This window comes from Mustela lutreola, chromosome 3, assembly GCF_030435805.1.
Source record: "Mustela lutreola isolate mMusLut2 chromosome 3, mMusLut2.pri, whole genome shotgun sequence".
Taxonomy (NCBI): Eukaryota; Metazoa; Chordata; class Mammalia; order Carnivora; family Mustelidae; genus Mustela; species Mustela lutreola.
In genome coordinates, this window is record NC_081292.1 from 141,366,646 (window position 1) to 141,385,751 (window position 19,106).

At 39.6% G+C, this 19,106-nt stretch overlaps 1 protein-coding gene across 2 annotated transcripts in view; it reads left to right on the forward strand.

The window, feature by feature from the left end:
* Window positions 1-1,099: 1,099 nt before the first annotated feature.
* Window positions 1,100-19,106, forward strand: part of OLA1 (Obg like ATPase 1) — a 175,588-nt gene continuing 157,581 nt past the window's right edge. Inside the window, exons 1-2 of one of the 2 annotated variants that reach the window (XM_059167010.1) lie at window positions 1,100-1,289; window positions 2,555-2,655. In XM_059167010.1, coding sequence (XP_059022993.1) covers window positions 2,555-2,655 — 101 coding nt within the window. In that variant the 5' untranslated portion in view covers window positions 1,100-1,289. The remainder of the gene's footprint in view (window positions 1,290-2,554; window positions 2,656-19,106) is intronic. The other variant, XM_059167009.1, reaches the window with a different exon arrangement.

Genomic DNA, 19,106 nt, shown 5'->3' on the forward strand with positions numbered 1-19,106 from the left:
AGAGAGCCCGATGCGGGGCTCCATCCCAGGACCCTGAGATCATGATCTGAGCTGAAGGCAGAGGCTTTAACCCACTGAGCCACCCAGGCGCCCCCATGCTTGGAAATTTAAAGAAAGAATTCCTTCCACAGATGGATTTCATGGTGTAGTTAGGTGAGCGTGAGATGGGATGAAATCCTAATATTAACACTATCCTTTACTACTCCTTATGGGCCTTTCCTGTTGTGTCAGGTACTGTTGCTGGAAGCTTGAGGCGTATTTCATTTCATCCTCACGATAACCTCTAAAGGTGGGTCTCACCATCTCATTTTTATCCAAGAGGAAATTGAAGCCCGGAGAGGTACTTTGTCCACGGTCACAGAATTGGAATCCAGATGGGAACCTATGTTTCCTCAATTCCAAAGGCCCATGCACATAACCATCCAGAAGGAAAGGGGGGCAGGAAGCTGGCCCTATTAAACGCCTTATGGGATCCAGTACCTGCAAAACCCTTGAACTATAACTTGATGAAAGAATCCTTAGATCATAAGCTTCCCTGCCCCCCCCCCCGCCCTTTTCTCCCCTTTAAGAAAGTTTGTTTAACATCACTGGATTGGCTGAAGAGTTATTGGAAAAGGATGGCGGGTGGGGCCGTTGTTCCCGAGGACTCGGTTAGCAACCAGGAGGTCCGCAGGATTGGCGCGGCTGTTCGCCAGACCTGAGGCGACCCGTCTCCGGGCGGGCGCTCGGGCCAAGGGTACTCTGAGATCCCGCGGGTGATATGTGGGACTGCAGGCCAACGAGAGACCGCAGGCGGCAACGCGGGGCGGCTCCGGGAGGGAAGCGGAGACCCGGTGCGGAGGAGCTCCACGTGCTGACTGGACGGAAGACGCGACTTCCCGGTGCCAGCGCAGCGGGCACAGAGCTGTGTGTGTGTGTGTGTGTGTGTGTGTGTGTGTGAGTTAGGGAGACAGCGAGACTGGCTCCGGCTCCGGCTCCCCCTCCCGCCCTCTTCTTCGCCGCCCGCTCCTCCCACCTTGCTCCCGCCTTCTGTCTGTTCGGACCAATGGACGGGGAGGGCGGGAGTGAGGGGCGGGGCGGGGCGCGCGCTCTGCGCGCAGGTGCCGCCGGGCGCCCGGCCCGCCCGTTCCGCCGCCGCCGCAGCCACCACCTCCGCCGCCGTCGTGCGTGCTGCTCGGCGGAGGGGCCGGGCCTGTGCTTTCTCCTCCTTCCTCCCCGCCTCCTGTTTGCCGGCAGGACCCGTCTCCCGCTGCTGTTGGGACCCCGTGTCATCGCCCGGCCTGAGCACGGTGAGTCCCTCCGGGAGCCCGGGGACGCGCTCCCAGCCTCGTCTCCGGCGCCCCAGCCCGTGGCCCGGAGCCCGGTGTGAGGCCAGGGCCAGGTGGCCGGGATGGGCGAGGGCAGCGGGCGGCATGGGGTGTGTGGATGAATGAGGCGCTCTTGGACTAGGCCGCGCGTCCTGCGAGCGGCCCACGCCTCAGCTCGGCACGTTCCGGGGGAAGCCTTCTGCAGAGGCCGGGACGACCAGTGGCCCAGTCCACGGGGGGAGATGTTGGGTAGAGGTCCGCTCTGGCAGGGCTGCCGGCCACCCCTCTGTAGGAGGCCGGAGGGCAGGAGAGGTTCTCCTCATGCTTCGGGGCCCTGGCCTTTGGCTGGGAGCAGGTGTGAGTTAAGACCCCGAGAAGGGAGCTCCCTGGCACTAGGGGTCAGGGATCAGAAGGCTGAAACATCAGTTCGTGAGCAGGGCCTCAGCGTGGCCGCTGGAGGTTCAGCAGGCGCCAGAAGGCAGGGAGTTTTAGTTCCCAGTTTATAAAACATGAGGTTAGCAGTCCTCGGGAGTTCAGCTTGCAGTAGGAAAGTGGGATTAATTCTGCACGGAGGAATTTGGAGCCAGGTTAGTAAGGACCTGGAAAGTTTCAATTTGGAAAGAGTTAGTGGATTCATCTACGGCTGTAAATAACTGGAGGTAGATTCTAGAGGTTGCTAGTTGTACGTATAGTGCCAAAGGTGGAAGAGACTTGGTTGGAAAGACCCTGATACTGGTGTGTGTTCATCCGTATGAGAATGGTGCTTGTGGGGAAGATGGGAAAGAACAGGTTCCAGATAAGCGGAATGGTTTGGGGGAGGTGACTTGCTTGCTGGTCGTACTAGCATGGATAATCTCTTATCTGTGCTCCTGCTTCTGAATGCTTTCAGTCTTGTAACCATGTATCACATTAAGGAAGAAAGTGTTTTGTGAACAGTGTGGATGGAAGATTGGCAACTAAATTTTAAGTTTCTTTTGATTTATGGTGCCATATATTTTTAGATTAATCTTTCCAGGACTTCTTAGGAGTGACTGCCTTGACAGCTATCAGAATCGGATCTATTTATAGAACTTTTTACATTTTTTGTTGAAAAACTGGATTTAGCTCCGTGTTGGTTTTGGATTGGTATATACAGTATGCTTTATTCTTAATTTGTTACTCAGTAATATATTTTGTGTGATGAAATGTGCTTTTGGTTAATGGGGAGTATAAAAAATTTTGTTTATATGTATGTTTTGACATTTCAGATGCCCCCCAAAAAGGGAGGTGATGGAATTAAACCACCCCCAATCATTGGAAGATTTGGAACCTCCTTGAAAATTGGTATTGTTGGATTGCCAAATGTTGGGTAGGTGAATGTTGGGCTTTACTTTTTTTTATCTTGTAAATATTCTGGGTCTTGTTGTAGGAAAGGAAGTCATGTGGTAATTAAAACTTGGAAGAAAAGAAGCTGGGAAGCTGGAATATTAATGTTGCAAAACAAGGTTTTCATTTGGACATATTTTATTTTTGGTTTTCTACACAGATACTGTGTTGAAACTTGAATTATTTCTTTCGTTTGCTTTGCTAAACTAGAGGAAGAAGCAGTGAGAACCGAAACATTAAGCTGAACCAGATCAGCTCTTTGCTTGGTACACTATAGGGAGATACTCAGTTTTGAATTTAAGCGGAATTGGAGTAGTTTAAATTTGATTTTTTTTTTATGCTCGCTGGCTATGTGGTGTATCTATTTAGGCTGACAGTAGTAGGATACTTTAGGAATTAGTTCTAAAAGCCCCACTATAAAGTTGATTAGATTCTTGGGAGATCAGGGATCAGATGGCTTAATTTTTACTGGAGAAGGAACTAACAATTTTGAGTTTAATATTGGAAGTTGCTAGATAAAAGGATATCTGTTATAAAGTAGCTAAATCGGAAAGTTACCAGAGCAAAACTTTGAGTTTTGTAATGTTTAAAATTAAAACGAATCATTTATTTGCAAATAAAGGCAGTGGTAGGAAATATAGGCCAAGTTCAGCATATAACCCACACATGTGCAATTTGGATGTTTAGTTTACTTTTTTCATTTTTTGACCTTTTATTTTAATGTGTTTTAGTAACCTTTAAATATAAAATGTCTCTAAAGTTATTAGGGTATACTAATGGTAACAGATCCATTATGGATTTACTAAGGTGAATGAATACATTTTGGGCATGTGCTTTAGGCTTTTCGATTGGTGGCAAGTAGGATAAGCATGTTCTTTTCACGTGTTCCTTGAAGTCCCTGTCCTAGAGATTTTTTAGTGAATGAGGCATGGGATGGCCAAATATGGCATTTCTTAAATTCTTGTGATGTAAAACATGAGCAAGTGTGGCTGTCCTAATTTCAGTCTTTCCTGGAGCTGGAGAGGTTTGCATTTTGAAGGGGTTTCCTGCTGTGATATAGGCTGCTTGTAAAGTAAGACTAAATAGAGAGTGGAAATGTAAGCAAAACAAATAATTAAGCAAAGTACTGTAGGGTGTTGTCAATAAAATTGAAAGCAAGATATGATCATTATGTCGTGAGCTTCATTTCACTAGTAAGACAGTTTTTAGATAGTAACATCTCTTATTTTAAAATTACTGCAGTCAATGCAGCCTGACTTTAAATGGGACTACTTTAAACTGAGACAACCTGAGAAGTGTTTCTTATGTGAACATTTTAGCTGTAGAACACAATATAATCAGTGTATATCAAAATAACCTGAAAATATATTATCCAGTATAATTGTGCTATTTATGCTTTTAAATTAAATAGCCAACCCACTACCACCCTCCCCCCTCCCCCACCTGTTTTAGTAAGGTATACTTTATAAATAGTAAAATTTTCTCATTTTAATAATGTTTAGTTTGATTTTTGGCAATTGTGTTTGTGAACACTCCTTTTTGTAGAGTTATCTTACATTACTTAACTGTATCAGATATGGCTCTTTGTAAGATATACAACTTCTGGCTGTTTTAAAACACGAAAAAGAAAATTACTGGAAGGACAGAACTAAAGGACAACCTGTACAGCAGACCTTAGGAAGACAGGAACCAGGATAACGCTGATAGAGATAGGTCCTTTTGATGCTTAGCCATATTAACTGAGCGTTTCTTATCTCCTGCAGCCTCTCCAGTGAGTCACATTTCTGTGTACGGAAATCTGACTGGACATATCTACCTCTGGATAGGTCTACAAGGGATAGATTAGGTACGGGGGAGGTTCTTTAAAAGATGGCCTGCTGATCAAAAATAAGGACATTTGATATAGAAACCATCTGAAGAATGTCTTGATTTTTAGAGAATTGGACAAATAAGATTTTCTTTTTAACATATATTAGGCTGATAACTCAAAAACTTAAAGGTAACATATGGCTAATAATAGCTGATACTTTTCAAACACTATATGACAGTTACTATTCTGACTGCTTTGTATGTGTTATCTAATTTATTCAGTTTTTTAACTGCCCCCCCCCACCAATTAGAATTTAGATTTCTTGAAGGGAAGGATTGTATTGTTCTTGTTTATTGTTCTATTTTTAGCACTTAGAATTTTTTTTTAAAGATTTATTTATTTATGCCAGCCAGAAAAGGGGCAGAGGGAGAGAGAGAATCCTCAAGCACACTTTCTGCTGAGCAGGGAGCCCAATACAGGGCTGGATTCTAGGATGTTGAGATCGTGACCTGAGCCAAAATCAAGAGTCACGTGCTTAACCCAGGTGCCCCAGGTGCCCCTAACACTTAAAATTTATTAGGAATTTATTAGGCCCTCAGGAATTATTTATGAATGGGATAGTTATCCCCCCCCCCCCCATGTAGCATGTAGGCTTAATGATAAGGACACATCTTTGCTTTTTTTTTTTAAAGATTTTATTTATTTATTTGACAGAGAGAGATCACAAGTAGGCAGAGAGGCAGGCAGAGAGAGAGGAGGAAGCAGGCTCCTCCCCTGAGCAGAGAGCCCGATGCGGGACTCGATCCCAGCACCCTGAGATCATGACCCGAGCCGAAGGCAGCAGCCCAACCCACTGAGCCACCCAGGCGCCCCAAGGACACATCTTTTAATGGCTTCTTTTAATGAAATAGAAACAATACCAAACCCAAGAATATGAAGATTTGGTTTCTAGATTTGTTTTGCTTTTTTACTTATTTTTAAAGATTTTATTTATTTTTTTTGAGACAGAAAATGAGAGAGATCTCAGAGGGAGAGGGAGAAGCAGACTCATCATTGACTGTGCAGAGAGCCCAAGGAAGGGCTTGATGCCAGGACCCTAAGTTCATGACCTGTGCTGCCCAGGCACCTCTATTTTTTTTTTTTTTTTTTTTTTACCTCACTGACCTTTTATAAATTAACTCCTCTTTCGTGTATTATTATGTTATGGCTGTGAGGCTTAAGGCTTTTGGGGGAAATGTCCTTTTTTTTTTTTTAAGATTTATTTATTTATTTGGGGGAAGAGGGGAGAGAGAGAGAGTGAAAGAGAATCAGTAGGGGCAGAGAGAGAGGGAGAGAGAGAATCCAAGCAAACTCCCTGTTGATCGTGGAGTCTGTTTCGGGACCCCGAGCCTAAGTGGAAATCAAGAGTCAGATACTGACTTAACTGACTGAGCCACCAGGTGCCCCAGAAACTACCCTTTTTTCTTTTCTTTTCTTTTTTTCTTAAGATTTTGTTTTAGAACAGTTTTAGGTTCACAGCAGAATTAAGGGGAAGGCAGAGAGATTTCTTTTTTTTTTAAATTTTTGAAATTTAAATTCAATTAGTCAACATATAGCATATCATTAGTTTCAGATGTAGTGTTCAGTAATTCATTAGTTGTGTATAACACTGAGTGCTCATCACATCAGGTGCCCTCCTTAATGTCCATCATCCAGTTACCCTATTCCCCCACCAGAGGGATTTCTTATATACCCCTGTCCTCACACATGCACAGCCTTTCCCTGTTATTAACATTCTCCCACCAGAGTGTTATATTTGTTACAGTTGAACCTGCATCGACACAGTGTTATCAAAGTCCATAGAGTACAATCTTGTCATTGTACCTTACATGGGTTTAGACAAAGGCATATTGACATGTGTCTATGGTTATAGTATGGTGCAGAGGAATTTCACATTGCCCTAAAAATGCTCTGTGCTTGGCCTATTTACCTACCCTCCCCCCAACCATTAATCTTTTCACTCTCTCCTTAATTTTGCCTTTTCCAGAATGTCATATAGTTGGAATCTTACAGTATGTAGCCTTTTCAGATTGGCTTCTTTCACTTAGTAATGTGCATTGAAGTTTCCTGATGTTTTTTCATGGCTTAAAAGTTTATTTCTTTTTAGTGGTGAATAATATTCCATTTCTGGATATGCTGTAGTTTATCCATTCACTAATTGAAGGCTATTTGGATTGCTTCTGAGTTTTGACAGTTATGGGTAAACCTGCTATAAACATCCATGTGCAGGTTTTTGTGTGGACATAAGTTTTCACCTCCTTTGGTAAATACCAAGGAGCACAATTGCTGAATTATATGGTAAGAGTATGTTTAGTTTTATAAGAAACTTCTGAAGTGGTTGTATCATTTTGATTTTCCCCAGCAGTAAATGAGAGTTTCTGTTGCTCCACATCCTCACCACCATTTGGTGTTGTCACTGTTCCGGATTTTGGATTCTGATAGGTATATAGTGGTATCCCATTATTATTTTAATTTGCATTTCACTGATGACATATAATATAAAGCATCTTACATGTACCTGTTTGCCATCTGTATATCTTCTTGGTGAGGTATTTATTAAAATCTTTGGTCTGTTTTTAAAAGTCTTTTTTTTAAGATTTTGTTTATTTAATTGAGAGAGAGATAGCAAGAGGGGAGGGGGAAAGAGGGAGAAGCAGGCTCCTCGCAGAGCAGGGAGCCCCATGATTCTGGGATTATGACCTGAGCTGAAGGCAGATGCTTAACTGAGTGAGCCAACCAGATGCCTCTGTTTGTTTTTATACTGTGGAGTTTTAAGTGTTCTTTGTATATTTTGGATAATGGTTCTTTATCAGGTATGTCTTTTGCAAATATTTTCTCCCAATTTGTGGCTTGTCTTCTCATTTTCTTGACATTGTCTTTCACAGAGTGGAAATTTTTAATTTCAGGGGCATCTGGGTGGCTGGGTTGGTTAAGTGTCTGCCTTTGGCTTGGGTCAAGATCTCCGGGTCCTGGGATCCAGCCCTGCATCTGGCTCGGTGCTCAGCGGGTAGTCTACTTGTCTCTCTCCCTCTACCCCTCCTCCTGCTCATGCTCTCTCTCTCGCTCTTAAATAAATGAATAAAATCTTTATAAAAAAAAGAAGTTTTTAATTTCAGTGAAGTCCAGCTTGTCTATTTATGGCTCAAACCTGTGGTGTGGTATCTGCAAAGTCATCACCATGCCCAAAGTCATCTAGGTTTTCTCCTATTTTTTAGAAGTTTTGTAGTTTTGCTTTTTATGTTTAGGTCTGTGATCCATTTTCAGTTATTTTTGAAGGGTGTAAGGTCTATACCTAGATTTTTTTGTTTTTGTTTATTGAATGTGGATGGCCACTTGTTCCAGCACTGTATCTTAAAAAGGCTATCTTTGCTCCATTGTAATTGCCTTTGTTTGAGAAACTATTTTGATATTCCTGACTTTACTGTGTGATGGGATAGCTCTTTTGGTTGCTATAATTATTGTGTGAGATGGGCTTGTCAAATCTCTTCTCTTTTCTTTTCTAAAAGAGTTTATTTATTTATTTGACCGAGAGAGAGAGATCACAAGTAGGCAGAGAGGCAGGCAGAGAGAGAGAGGAGGAAGCAGGCTCCCTGCTTAGCAGAGAGCCCGATGCGGGTCTCGATCCGAGGACCCTGAGATCATGACCTGAGCCAAAGGCAGAGGCTTAATCCACTGAGCCACCCAAGCATCCTGTTGAATGTTTTCTTTTGATTAAATTTAGGTTATGCATTTTAGGGTACAGAAGTGACATGTACTAATTAGTACATCATGTCAGGAAGCATATGGTGTTGATTTGTCCCATTACTAGTGATGTTAACTTTGGTCAGTTGTCTGTGGAGGTGTCTGACATATTTCTTCCCTGTAAGGGTTACTATATTTCCCACTGCAATTAATAAATATCTTGTGGAAGATACTTTGAAGTTCTGTAAATAGTATTTTCTCATATGTTTGTCCCAAATTTTGGCATGTATTAATGATTCTTGCTTGAAATAGTTATTGTGGTGTTTACCAAAAGGTGATTTTAAAGTTTACATTTTTCGTATTACATTTATAGTGGGAACAATTTATAGAAGGAATAATAGAATTCTATTGGCTAGAATTCTGTTGTAAAAAATAGCTCTCCAGGGGGACACCTGGGTGGCTTAATCGGTTAAGCTGCTGCCTTTGGCTCAGGTCATGATCCCGGGGTCCTGGGATCAAGTCCTGCTTTGGGCTCCTTGCTTGGCAGGGAGCCTGCTTCTCTCTCCACCTCTGCCTGCCACTCTGCCTACTTGTGTGCATGCGCTCGGTTGTGCGCGCGCTCTTTCTCTCTGACAGATAGATAAATAAATAAAATCTTTAAAAAAAAAAAAAAAAGCTCCCCAGGGTATCTGGGTGTCTCAGTCGGTTGGGCATCTGCTTTTGGCTCAGGTTATGAGGGTCCTGAGATCGAGCCCCACACTCCTGTCAGAGGGGTGTCTTCTTCTCCCTCTCCCTTTGCCGCTCCAACCGCTTATGCTCTGTTAAATAAATAAAATCTTAAGAAAAGAAAGAAAAAAAAAAGAGCTCCCCATTTTTCATGTATTTGATTATAATTTGTTTAGATCAGGATTGGATTCTTAGTTTATTCTGTTGGTTATATTCTGTTACTATTATTACTTATTTTGTTGTTCAAATTGCCCATATTTGGCCTTCAGGAGGCTTCCTGTTCACTCATATTCCTTTGGTATATTCTCTGTATTCTGAGTACTTTCTACTTTTTTGTACCACAGTATGTTCTAGGCTATTTGTATTTTCTCTGCTCTAGCCTTGGAATACATAAAATACATCAGTTTGTATACACAAAATTTTGTGTATCAATCTTTCTGGTATACTTAGCAGTGAAATTTCTGGCATGTGTGGTGAATCTACGTTTAACTATTTGAGGAACTGCAGAACTGTTTTCCAAAGCGGCTCTGCCATTTTATATTCCCACCAGCAGTGTATGTGAGTTCCAGTTTCTTCACATTCCCACCAATACTTGTTATTATCTTTTTTGTTACAGCCAAGGTGTGAAGTGTATTTTATTGTGGTTTTAAATTGCATTTCCTTGATGCCTAACAATGTTGAGCATCTTTTCATGTGGCTATTATACATTCATTTTTTAAAGATTTTCACTGGGGAGGATTCCATGGACAGTTTCTTTTGGCATTTCGAAGTTATCTTCCATTTTCTTCTAGCTTTCCAATGAGAATACTGTTGTCATTCTTAATCTTGGTTTTTCTGTACGTAATGTCTTGTTTTTTTTCTTTAGTTGCTTTTAAAATTTTCTCTACTACTGGGTATTCAGCAATTTGATTATTGTGTGCTTTGGTATGGTTTTCCTTTCACCTCTTTTGCTTGGTGTTTGTTGAGATTTTAGGTTTGTGAGTTTGTGATATTCATTATATTTGTAAAATATTTGGCCAGTATTTCTTCAAATGCTCCCATCCCTCCTCCCCTTTCTCTCCGTTGGGGACTATATTTTAAGTGTGCTAGTTATCTAGATAGTATTCCACTGAGGCTCTGGTTTTTTTCCTCCAATCTTTTCTTTTTTTCCACTGTGCTTCATTTGATCGTTTCTTTTGCTCTTACTTCATGTTCATTGATCTTTTTTTCTGCAGTGTCTAATCTGCAGCTAATCATATTCAGTGTGTTTTTCAATATCATTTTATTTCAGATGTTGTATTTTTCGTACAATAGTTCTGTCTGCATAGTTTTTATAGCTTTCATTTCAGTCCTCATTGTCTTTATATTTCCCTTTATGTCCTTAAGAAAGTTCTAAAGAGATTTATAACACTTACTTTAGGGTCTTATCTGCTAATTCTGTTTTCTCTATCATAACCTGATTTGTTGGTATTTATTGGCTTTTATCCTGATTTTGGTGTATATTTACCTGCTTCTTTGCATGCATTGTAGTTTTTATGGGATTCCAGACATTGGATTTTATGTTGAGTGCTGCATTTTAAAGTATTCCTTTAGAGAGTGTTGGACTTTGTTCTGGCATTTAGTTATTTGTGTATCATTTTAATTATTTTGAGGTGCCCTAGTATGTTTTCTTATGATGAATTGAAATAGTTTTTGTCCATATATAAGATTAGATTCTTTTGAGGACTCTACCCAAGTTCCCTTATATTTTATGGTCTCTCTACTCTGGCTGGTAGGACTGTGAACTCTTCCAAGCTCTGTGTGAGCCTGAGATTGTTCACTGTTTCTTTTGAGTGTTTTTTTTTTTTTTTTTTCTTCTGGCCTTTTGGAGACTGAATTTTCTCATGTACAAATCATTACTTGCCATAGTCTTGAGGACACCTTTTGCTGATCTCCAGAGCCCTCCCTTTGTGTAGCTCCTTCTTTCCATTACACTGCCCTGTAAATTCTAGCTGGTTTGGCCTCCTCGAACTCTCATCTCCGTCTCTTTCACATGGTATGACTGCCAGGTTCTGTTTGATCTCCCTCCCTGTTCTGTGGCTTTGAAAGCACTTTTAGGCAGTAAGCGGAGGCAGTTGTAGAGCTTAGTTCATTTGTTGTTCTCTTAGGGAACACAGGGCTGTGCTACATACTGTCCTCTGTCTGAAAATTGTTATTTTATATGTTTTGTTTAGTTTTATAGCTCTTTACGGCAAGAGGGCAATCCCATAGTAGAAGGGAAAGCAAAACTCCCCAGTACCATTTTAAATGAACTTCAGTCTTATTGTACGCTTGTCAACGTTCCATTGTGCCTGCTCTTTCATGGAAATTTGTGATTTGGGAATTATTTGCTTTCTCTTTTTTAACGTGTTTTGAATAATCTTTTGGATGACAGGTCTGCTCTCCTTTTCAGTCTTTCCTGTTATTATTTCAGCAGTAATTGGGTCCCTTAAAAGTATTTGATAGATGACTTTTTCTTAAATCTTTTAAATTTCAGTGTTTTTTTCTTTATTTAGAATTCTCATCTCTGTTGTTGTGTTACAACATAATTTCAGATAGGTTTATTTTTTGCTCATTTACTTGCTTACTATTGTAGACTTTATTTAGCTTTCACCAAGTTTCCCATTAATGTCCTTTTTTCTAGTACAGATCTTTTAAAGGTCATGGAAAATTTTATTTTTGTAATGTATGGATGTAGGTATTTTGTGTAATGTCAATTTAGATTTAATGTTTTTTTCCTGCTGTGAACTTTTAAAAAAAATTATGGTATGAAACACAATATAAGTTACCCTTTAAACATTCTTAAGGGTACAGTTGAGTAGTATTAACTGTATTCTCATCGTTAGGTAATACATCTCTAGAACTTTTTCATCTTGCAGATCTGGAACTCTGTACCCATTGAACAATTTTCCATTTTTCCCTCTTCCTAGCCCCTTTCAACCACCATTCTCCTTTCTGTTTACATGACTTTGACAGGAGTCAGTATCCCATGTAAGTGGAATCATACGGTATTTGTCCTGGTTTATTTCACTTAGCGCTGAGCATGGGGAAAACATTCTCAAATTTTATCTGTGTTTTAGTATGTGGCAGGATTTCCCTTTTGAAGGCCAAGTAGTATGCTGTTCTGTGTATATACTGCATTTTCTTTATCCATACATCTGTTGATAGACAACAGATTTGTCTTTGGGTTGCTTCCACCTCTTGGCTATTGTGAATGATGCTGCAACAAATATGGATTATAAATATCTCTTTGAGATCCTATTTTTAATTTTGTATAAATACCCTGAAATAAGGGTTTTTGAATCATATGATATTCTACTTTTAGAGTTTTGAGAAACTTCCTTACTGTTTTCCATGGTGGCTGTACCATTTTATATTCCATCAGTAATGTACTAGAGTTCTAGTTTCTCTACATTCTGCCCCAACACTTGTTATTTTCTGTTTTTTGGATGGTAACCATCCTAATAGCTGTGAAGTGATATCTTATTGTGCTATTGATTTGCATTTCCCTGATAATTAGTGATGTTGAGCATCTTTTCAGTTGCTTATTGACCATTTGTTTATCCTCTTTAGAGAAATGCTTATGCAGGTCATTTGTCCAGGTGTGTAACTTTTAAAGGTTACTTTTGTTGAGTTATAGGAGTTTTTTATTCTAATATCTGGATATTAATCCCTTATTGGACATATGATTTGCAATTTTCTCCCATTTTATAAGTTTTCTTTTCACTCTGTTGTTTCCTTCTTATGTTTTCTTCTAGGACTGTTAGAGTTTTAGGTCCTACATTTAGGTCCTTAATCCATTTTGAGTTAATTTTTTTATATGGTGGGGATCCAATTTTATCCTTTTGCATATGGCTGTCCAGTTTTCTCAACACCATTTGTTGAAGATATAGTCTTTTCCCCATTTTCTGGTCTTGGCACTCTAGTTGAAGATCATTCAACTATATATGTGAGGGTTTATTTCTGAACTCTCTGTTCTATTCCACTGGTGTCTGTGTCTTTGTTAGTTCCACACTTTTTATTACTGTAGCTTTGTAATATGTTTTGATACCAGAAATCATGCATGGACTTTTGGGAAGAATACCATGGAGGTGAAATATCCTCATAGCATCATATTAAGGGGTGTATGATATCAACACAACTTATTACTCAAGAATTAGGGAATGAAGCTCCACCTCCAGAAGGAAGGAGTATCAGAAAATTTGTGGACATTTGTTAAAACCATCCACGGTAATTAGTTAATATTATAAGGGAAAGATAATTTGAGGCTATTCAAATATCCTGTTTCTTTTTTAAGTTTCCCTGACGGGGGGGCATCTGGGTGGCTCAGTTGGTTGAGTAACAACTCTTGATTTCCGCTCAGGTCATGATCTCAGGGTTGTTGGATTGACCACATGTTGGGCTCCATACTCAGTGTGGAGTCCACTTGGGGATTCTCACTCTCTCCCTCCACCACTCTCCCCCCACGCATGGGTGTGTTTGCTCTCTCTCAAATAAATAATAATTTTTTAAAAAGATTTTAATTTATTTATTTGAGAGAGAGAGTATGCTTGGGGGGGCGGGAGGAGGGACAGAGGGAAAGGCAGAAGCAGACTCCCTGCTGAGTAGGGAGCCCAGCAGGGAGCTTGAGCCCTGAACTCCAGGATCATGCCAGGGACTCCAGGATCATGACCTGAACCAAAGGCAGATGCTTAACCCACTGAACCACCTGGGTACCCCTTTTGTTCTCTTTTCTTTTCTCTTTTTTCTTTCTTTCTTCCTTTCTTTCTTCCTAGATCTAATTTATCTATTTGTCAAAGATAGAGAGAGCCCAAGCAGGGGAAGGGGCAGGCAGAGGGAGAAGCAGGCTCTCAGCTGAGCCAGGAGCCCGATGTGGGGCTTGATCCCAGGACCCCAAGATCATGACCTGAACCAAAGGCAGATGTCTAATCCACTGAGCCACCCAGGCACCCCTCTTTGTTTTTTTTTTTTTAAAGCACTTCCTCTATGACACTGTAAGATATTTTAGGCTCCTATTTTTTTTTTTTTTTTTTTTTCCTGTACTAGCCTTGTTTCCAGGGGGCCCTGGTTTCTATTGGAGAGTGGTATTTAGAAACTAATATCTGACTCTAGGTATGATTTTTGATACTAGAGTATTAATTGCTTTTAGGCTCTCTCACCTGATAGAGTTAGGAAATATATGTGGTTATACTAACCCATGTATACACACATTGATATTCATTTCTGTTATCCCTGTTTATTTCTTTTGTCTAACAGATAGATACTTTTTTTTTTTAACAGTTTAGTGAAAGAACATTCTACTTTTTTCCATGTTTCAGATGTTTGTTTTATAAATGGTTAATTCAGAATGCTGTGGGAATTTGCATTGGCATCCTGACTTCCCAATACATGTTGTGATTTTGCATAAGGTTCTAGATAAAACATCTTTTCAATCAGGTTTACTTATTACAGTAAAATATGTAATTTCAAAAATATTTAGATCCTAAATGGAGGGGGCAGTCATTAAGTGTAGTCACTTTTTTCTTTGTAGTGTGATCATTGTTGAAATAATATTTATGTAAGCCCATTGTTGCATAAGAAAAATTCTTACAATTTTGAATTTTTCTCCTATTTTGAAGCTTTTTTTTCTTTTTAAAGATTTTTAAAATTTTATTTAACAGAGAGAGAGAGCACAAGTAGGGGGAAATGGCAGGCAGATGGAGAGGGAGAAGCAAGCTCCCCGCTGAGCAAGGAGCTAGGTGTGAGGCTGGATCTCAGGATGCTGGGATCATGACTGAGCCGAAGGCAGAAACTTAACCAACTGAGCCACCCAGGTGCCCTCCTATTTTGAAGTTTTAATAATAACGTTTATATGTCTGTGTTTCTGGGTGTGTATGTGTGTAAAATCCTCATTTCACAAAAAGCCTTATGGGCTTTCACAGTCTAGATGTAAGCCAAAACTTTTAAATTCACAAGGCTTTCCTTTAATAGATTTGAGTAGATCAAATGTCTTAACTTGCCACTGAAGCCTATAGTAATAATCCTTAGACATTTCCTTTTCTTGTTTATTTCATTTTACTTTTTTATACTTATAACTCTTGAAAGGTACAAATGACTTGGACTTTATGAAATTTAAAATCCATGGCCAAGATGAGACATTTTGTGTAAATGGAGATTGTCTTCCAAGTTTAGTTTGGCTGTACGTAAGATTTTTTTCAGTCTAAAAGATAATGGGGCTTTCTTTTACTGTGTTTTTCTCTGTTTTAAGGGATAACATTTTTCCTTTAGTATAAAATATTTTTGTTAAGATAGGCAGTCAAAAATACTATCTTAATGATAGCCATAAATTTGAAAACAAGCCCATAGATCCTCTCTGGCCTTTTTATGTTATAATTACTATGACTATAATAATAACAATGAGCAATTTTTAAACTACAATACTAAAAAGTATAATTGTCCCCCCCAAAAGGCGCAAGTGTTCTATATGTGTTTGGATTAATTAATACATTCACATTTTACTTTAGTACTTTTTTGTAACATTACTTTGTAGTATTTTCATTGCAGGTATAAATTATTTTAGTTAAATTTTGGATCAATAAGGACTGATGGGTTATTCTGGCAACCAATTTATTTTTTTGTGTGGAGGGAAGTAAGGTATAAGGGAGTGGGTCAATTTATGTCACCATTTGTTTCAGCACATTTTGTGGTTTTCTTTCTGGGGAGAAATATTCTCAGGTGAAAACTGATCATGTTCTTGAGATTTAAGACTCCTCTGGGGGCTTTGCTGGGTTCTCTGCCCTCCAGCATTAGCTTTCCATGAGTGTAAAGCCTGAATTCTTGGCCTGCTTCCTCTTTCCTGAACGGGCAAATGTTCTCAGGGTGAAAGTGATCAGATCACTTCTTTAAGATTTTTTTCCATTTCCAGATTTCTTTCTTTTTTAAAAAAAATTTTTATAAACATATAATGTATTATTAGCCCCAGGGGTACAGGTACCCTCCCCAATGTCCATAACCCCACCACCCTCTCCCTAACACCCCCTCTCCCCTGCAACCCTCAGTTTGTTTTGTGAGATAAGAGTCTTTCGTGGTTTGTCTCCTTCCCTTCCTTTTTTTTTTTTTTTTTAAAGATTTTATTTATTTATTTGACAGACAGAGATCACAGGTAGGCAGAGAGGCAGGCAGAGAGAGAGGAGGTGTGGGGCTCCATCCCAGGACCCTGGGATCACCACCTGAGCCGAAGGCAGAGGCTTTAACCCACTGAGCCACCCAGGCGCCCCGTCTCCTTCCCTTTCTACCCCCCAACCCCCCCACGTATTTGTAGATTTCTAACCCCTTCAAACAGATGTTTTCTGTATTCTGTATTTACATGACTTTTCTAGTTCTGGTTGAGAGTTCTAGTCTGTTGTGAGTGTGCATCTCACCCAGAAATAGAATTTCTGCCTTCTCAAAATTGACTTATTGAAGACATCTGGTTGTTTGTCTTCTAGAATTTTCCAAAGTCTGAATTCTGTTGGTTGTTTCTCTGTGGTGTCCTTTAATATATTCTTCTTTCGTCCGTATTTCCTATTAAGTGGTAGTAATAGCCAAAAGTTTGTTTGGATTAGTATTAGATAATTCCTTTTAAAGATTTTTATTTATTTATTTGACAGAGATCACAAATAGGTGGAGAGGGAGGCACAGAGAGAGAGAAGGAAGCAGACTCCCTGCTGAGCAGAGGTTCAGATGCAGGGCTCAATCCCAGAACCCTGGGATCATGACCTGGGCTGAAGGCAGAGGCTTTAACCTGCTGAGCCACCCAGGCGTCCCTAGTATCAGATAATTTTTGATAGATAATTTTTATGTTAATACTTGAAAGATGTTGTATATACTTTTCTTCTGCTAGGAGGCACTATGTTTTTTATTTTATTTTTCTTTTTGCAGTATTACTGTCATTGGTGATCATTACCGAGCTCCATTAATTTCTTGGGGGTTGCAAAATGGTAGTATTCTGAGTTTCTTATTTTTTCCTCATTTATTGGCTAGAATATGTCCAAAAGATAATCTCTTCTTAATCAACTCTTTATTACTGTAAAAGTACAGTCCATATAGGAAATAAGTGCTTTACTTAATCTTTAAAAGAATCAGTCATCCTAGCATCCTCAAAAGGTGGCCAGAGAGGGTTTCTTTTGGTTTTGTTTTATTGAGGATTATTGACAACTCAAGGATATAAAGTTACTTGATTTGTTACAGTTATCATAGCCGTTTTTATTGATGCCCAGATTGATCTATATTTGGCTATTCAAGTTGGCTTCAGAATCCTTTTGATTATTTTCTTTAATAGCTTCCTTCTTTTATGTGGGAAAAATTGAGACTTACCTTGCATATTTCTAGTCCCAGACCTGGAACCAGCCATTTCTCCAAGAAGTTTTGGTTATTTTATTTTATTTTTTGTTCATTTATTAGAGAGAGAGAGAAAGAGAGAGATAGTGAGAGAGAACATGAGCTGGAGGCAGGAAGAGGGAGAGGGAGAAGCAGGTTTCCTGATGAGCAGGGATCCTGATGCAGAGCTGGGTCCCAGAACCCTGAGATCATGACCTGAGCTGAAGATGGATGCTTATCAGACTAAGCCACCCAGGTGCCCGTCCTGGTTATTGTTAATGGACATGGTATTTAAAGATTATATGGGGCGCCTGGGTGGCTCAGTGGGTTGAGCCGCTGCCTTCGGCTCAGGTCATGATCTCAGAGTCCTGGGATCGAGTCCCGCATCGGGCTCTCTGCTCGGCAGGGAGCCTGCTTCCCTCTCTCTCTCTCTCTGCCTGCCTCTCCATCTGCTTGTGATTTCTCTCTGTCAAATAAATAAATAAAATCTTTAAAAAAAAAAAAAAAAGATTATAATACTTTTTTTTAAAGATCATAATCTTAATGTGAGTTCTCTTTTTAAAAAATCATCTGCCTTATATGTATTAATTTTAAAAATTGTATTTAGCTTCAGAATCTTTTTGGAAGTAGGTGGACTAGAACTTTATAAATACACAGAAGAACTTTATAAATATACAGATTATTTTAAATTAAGTGCTGTAACATTTATCATAACAAGATTGAAATTTAAAGCTAGCTTTACAGAAAGTAGTGATTTCGGGGCACCTGACTGGCCTAGTCGAAAGAGCATACAACTCTTGATCTCAGTGTTGTGAGTTTGAGCCCCACATTGAGTGTACAGATTACTTTAAAATAAAATCTTAATTACAAAGAAATTACTACTTTTTTTTTTTCATTCCTACAGTTCTGGTATTGTTACCAGACTCACAGAAATTGCCGGTATAAATTCTACAGCAGTCAGTATTACTTAGTGGATTGTTGGCTGAGTCTTAATCTAGCCTCTTGGTCTAAAACACGACTTAACATCAACATGTGAGATATTTTCAAAATACTGGTCCTTATACCAGGCTGGAAAGAGGGCTGGTAATGCATGTCTTTACGTTCTTACTAATTCTTTTATCGGTAGGCATTTAAAGGCTACTGATTTGGCGAGTGGTGCTCTAAGTAACCAGTAATGATTTAAGTGGCTATTTTAGTAAACATTTCTTCTTTATTCAAAAATGTTTAGTCTGAATGTGATATGAGAATAATATTTAAAGAACTATAGACAGGTACAAGTTAAAGGTGTCTTGTTGCCAAAATATACTTTCACCAGTAGTATTTAAATAAGCCTTGACTGTTACCTTTTGTTCATAACTCTCTTATAAGGGTCTCACAGATTTTTTTGTTTTGTTTTATTTTGTTTTTTAAAGGGGTTACTTCTTTGGTTAAAAAGTTCAATCAGATGAGCTAATTGTAGTAAGTGTAAATTTCTTCCTATGGGCTTAGGTTACATCTTAATAGACATTAAAAAAAAAAGATTTTATTTATTTATTTGACAGAGAGAAGGAACACAAGCAGGGGGAGTGGGAGAGGGAGAAGCAGGCTTCCCGCCTAGCAGGGAGCCCAATGTGGGCCTCTATCCCAGGACCCTGGGATCATGACCTGAGCTGAAGGCAGCCGCTTAATGACTAAGCCACCCAGATGGCCTTAATAGACATTTTTATCTTAAAAAGTTGTCTGAAAAAGAGGGAGGGACATCTGGATGGCTCTGTCAGTTAAGTGGCTACCTTTAGCTCTGGTCATGATCCCAGGGTTCTAGGATCCAGTCCCCACTCCTATATCCTGCAGCCCATCCTTCGGTA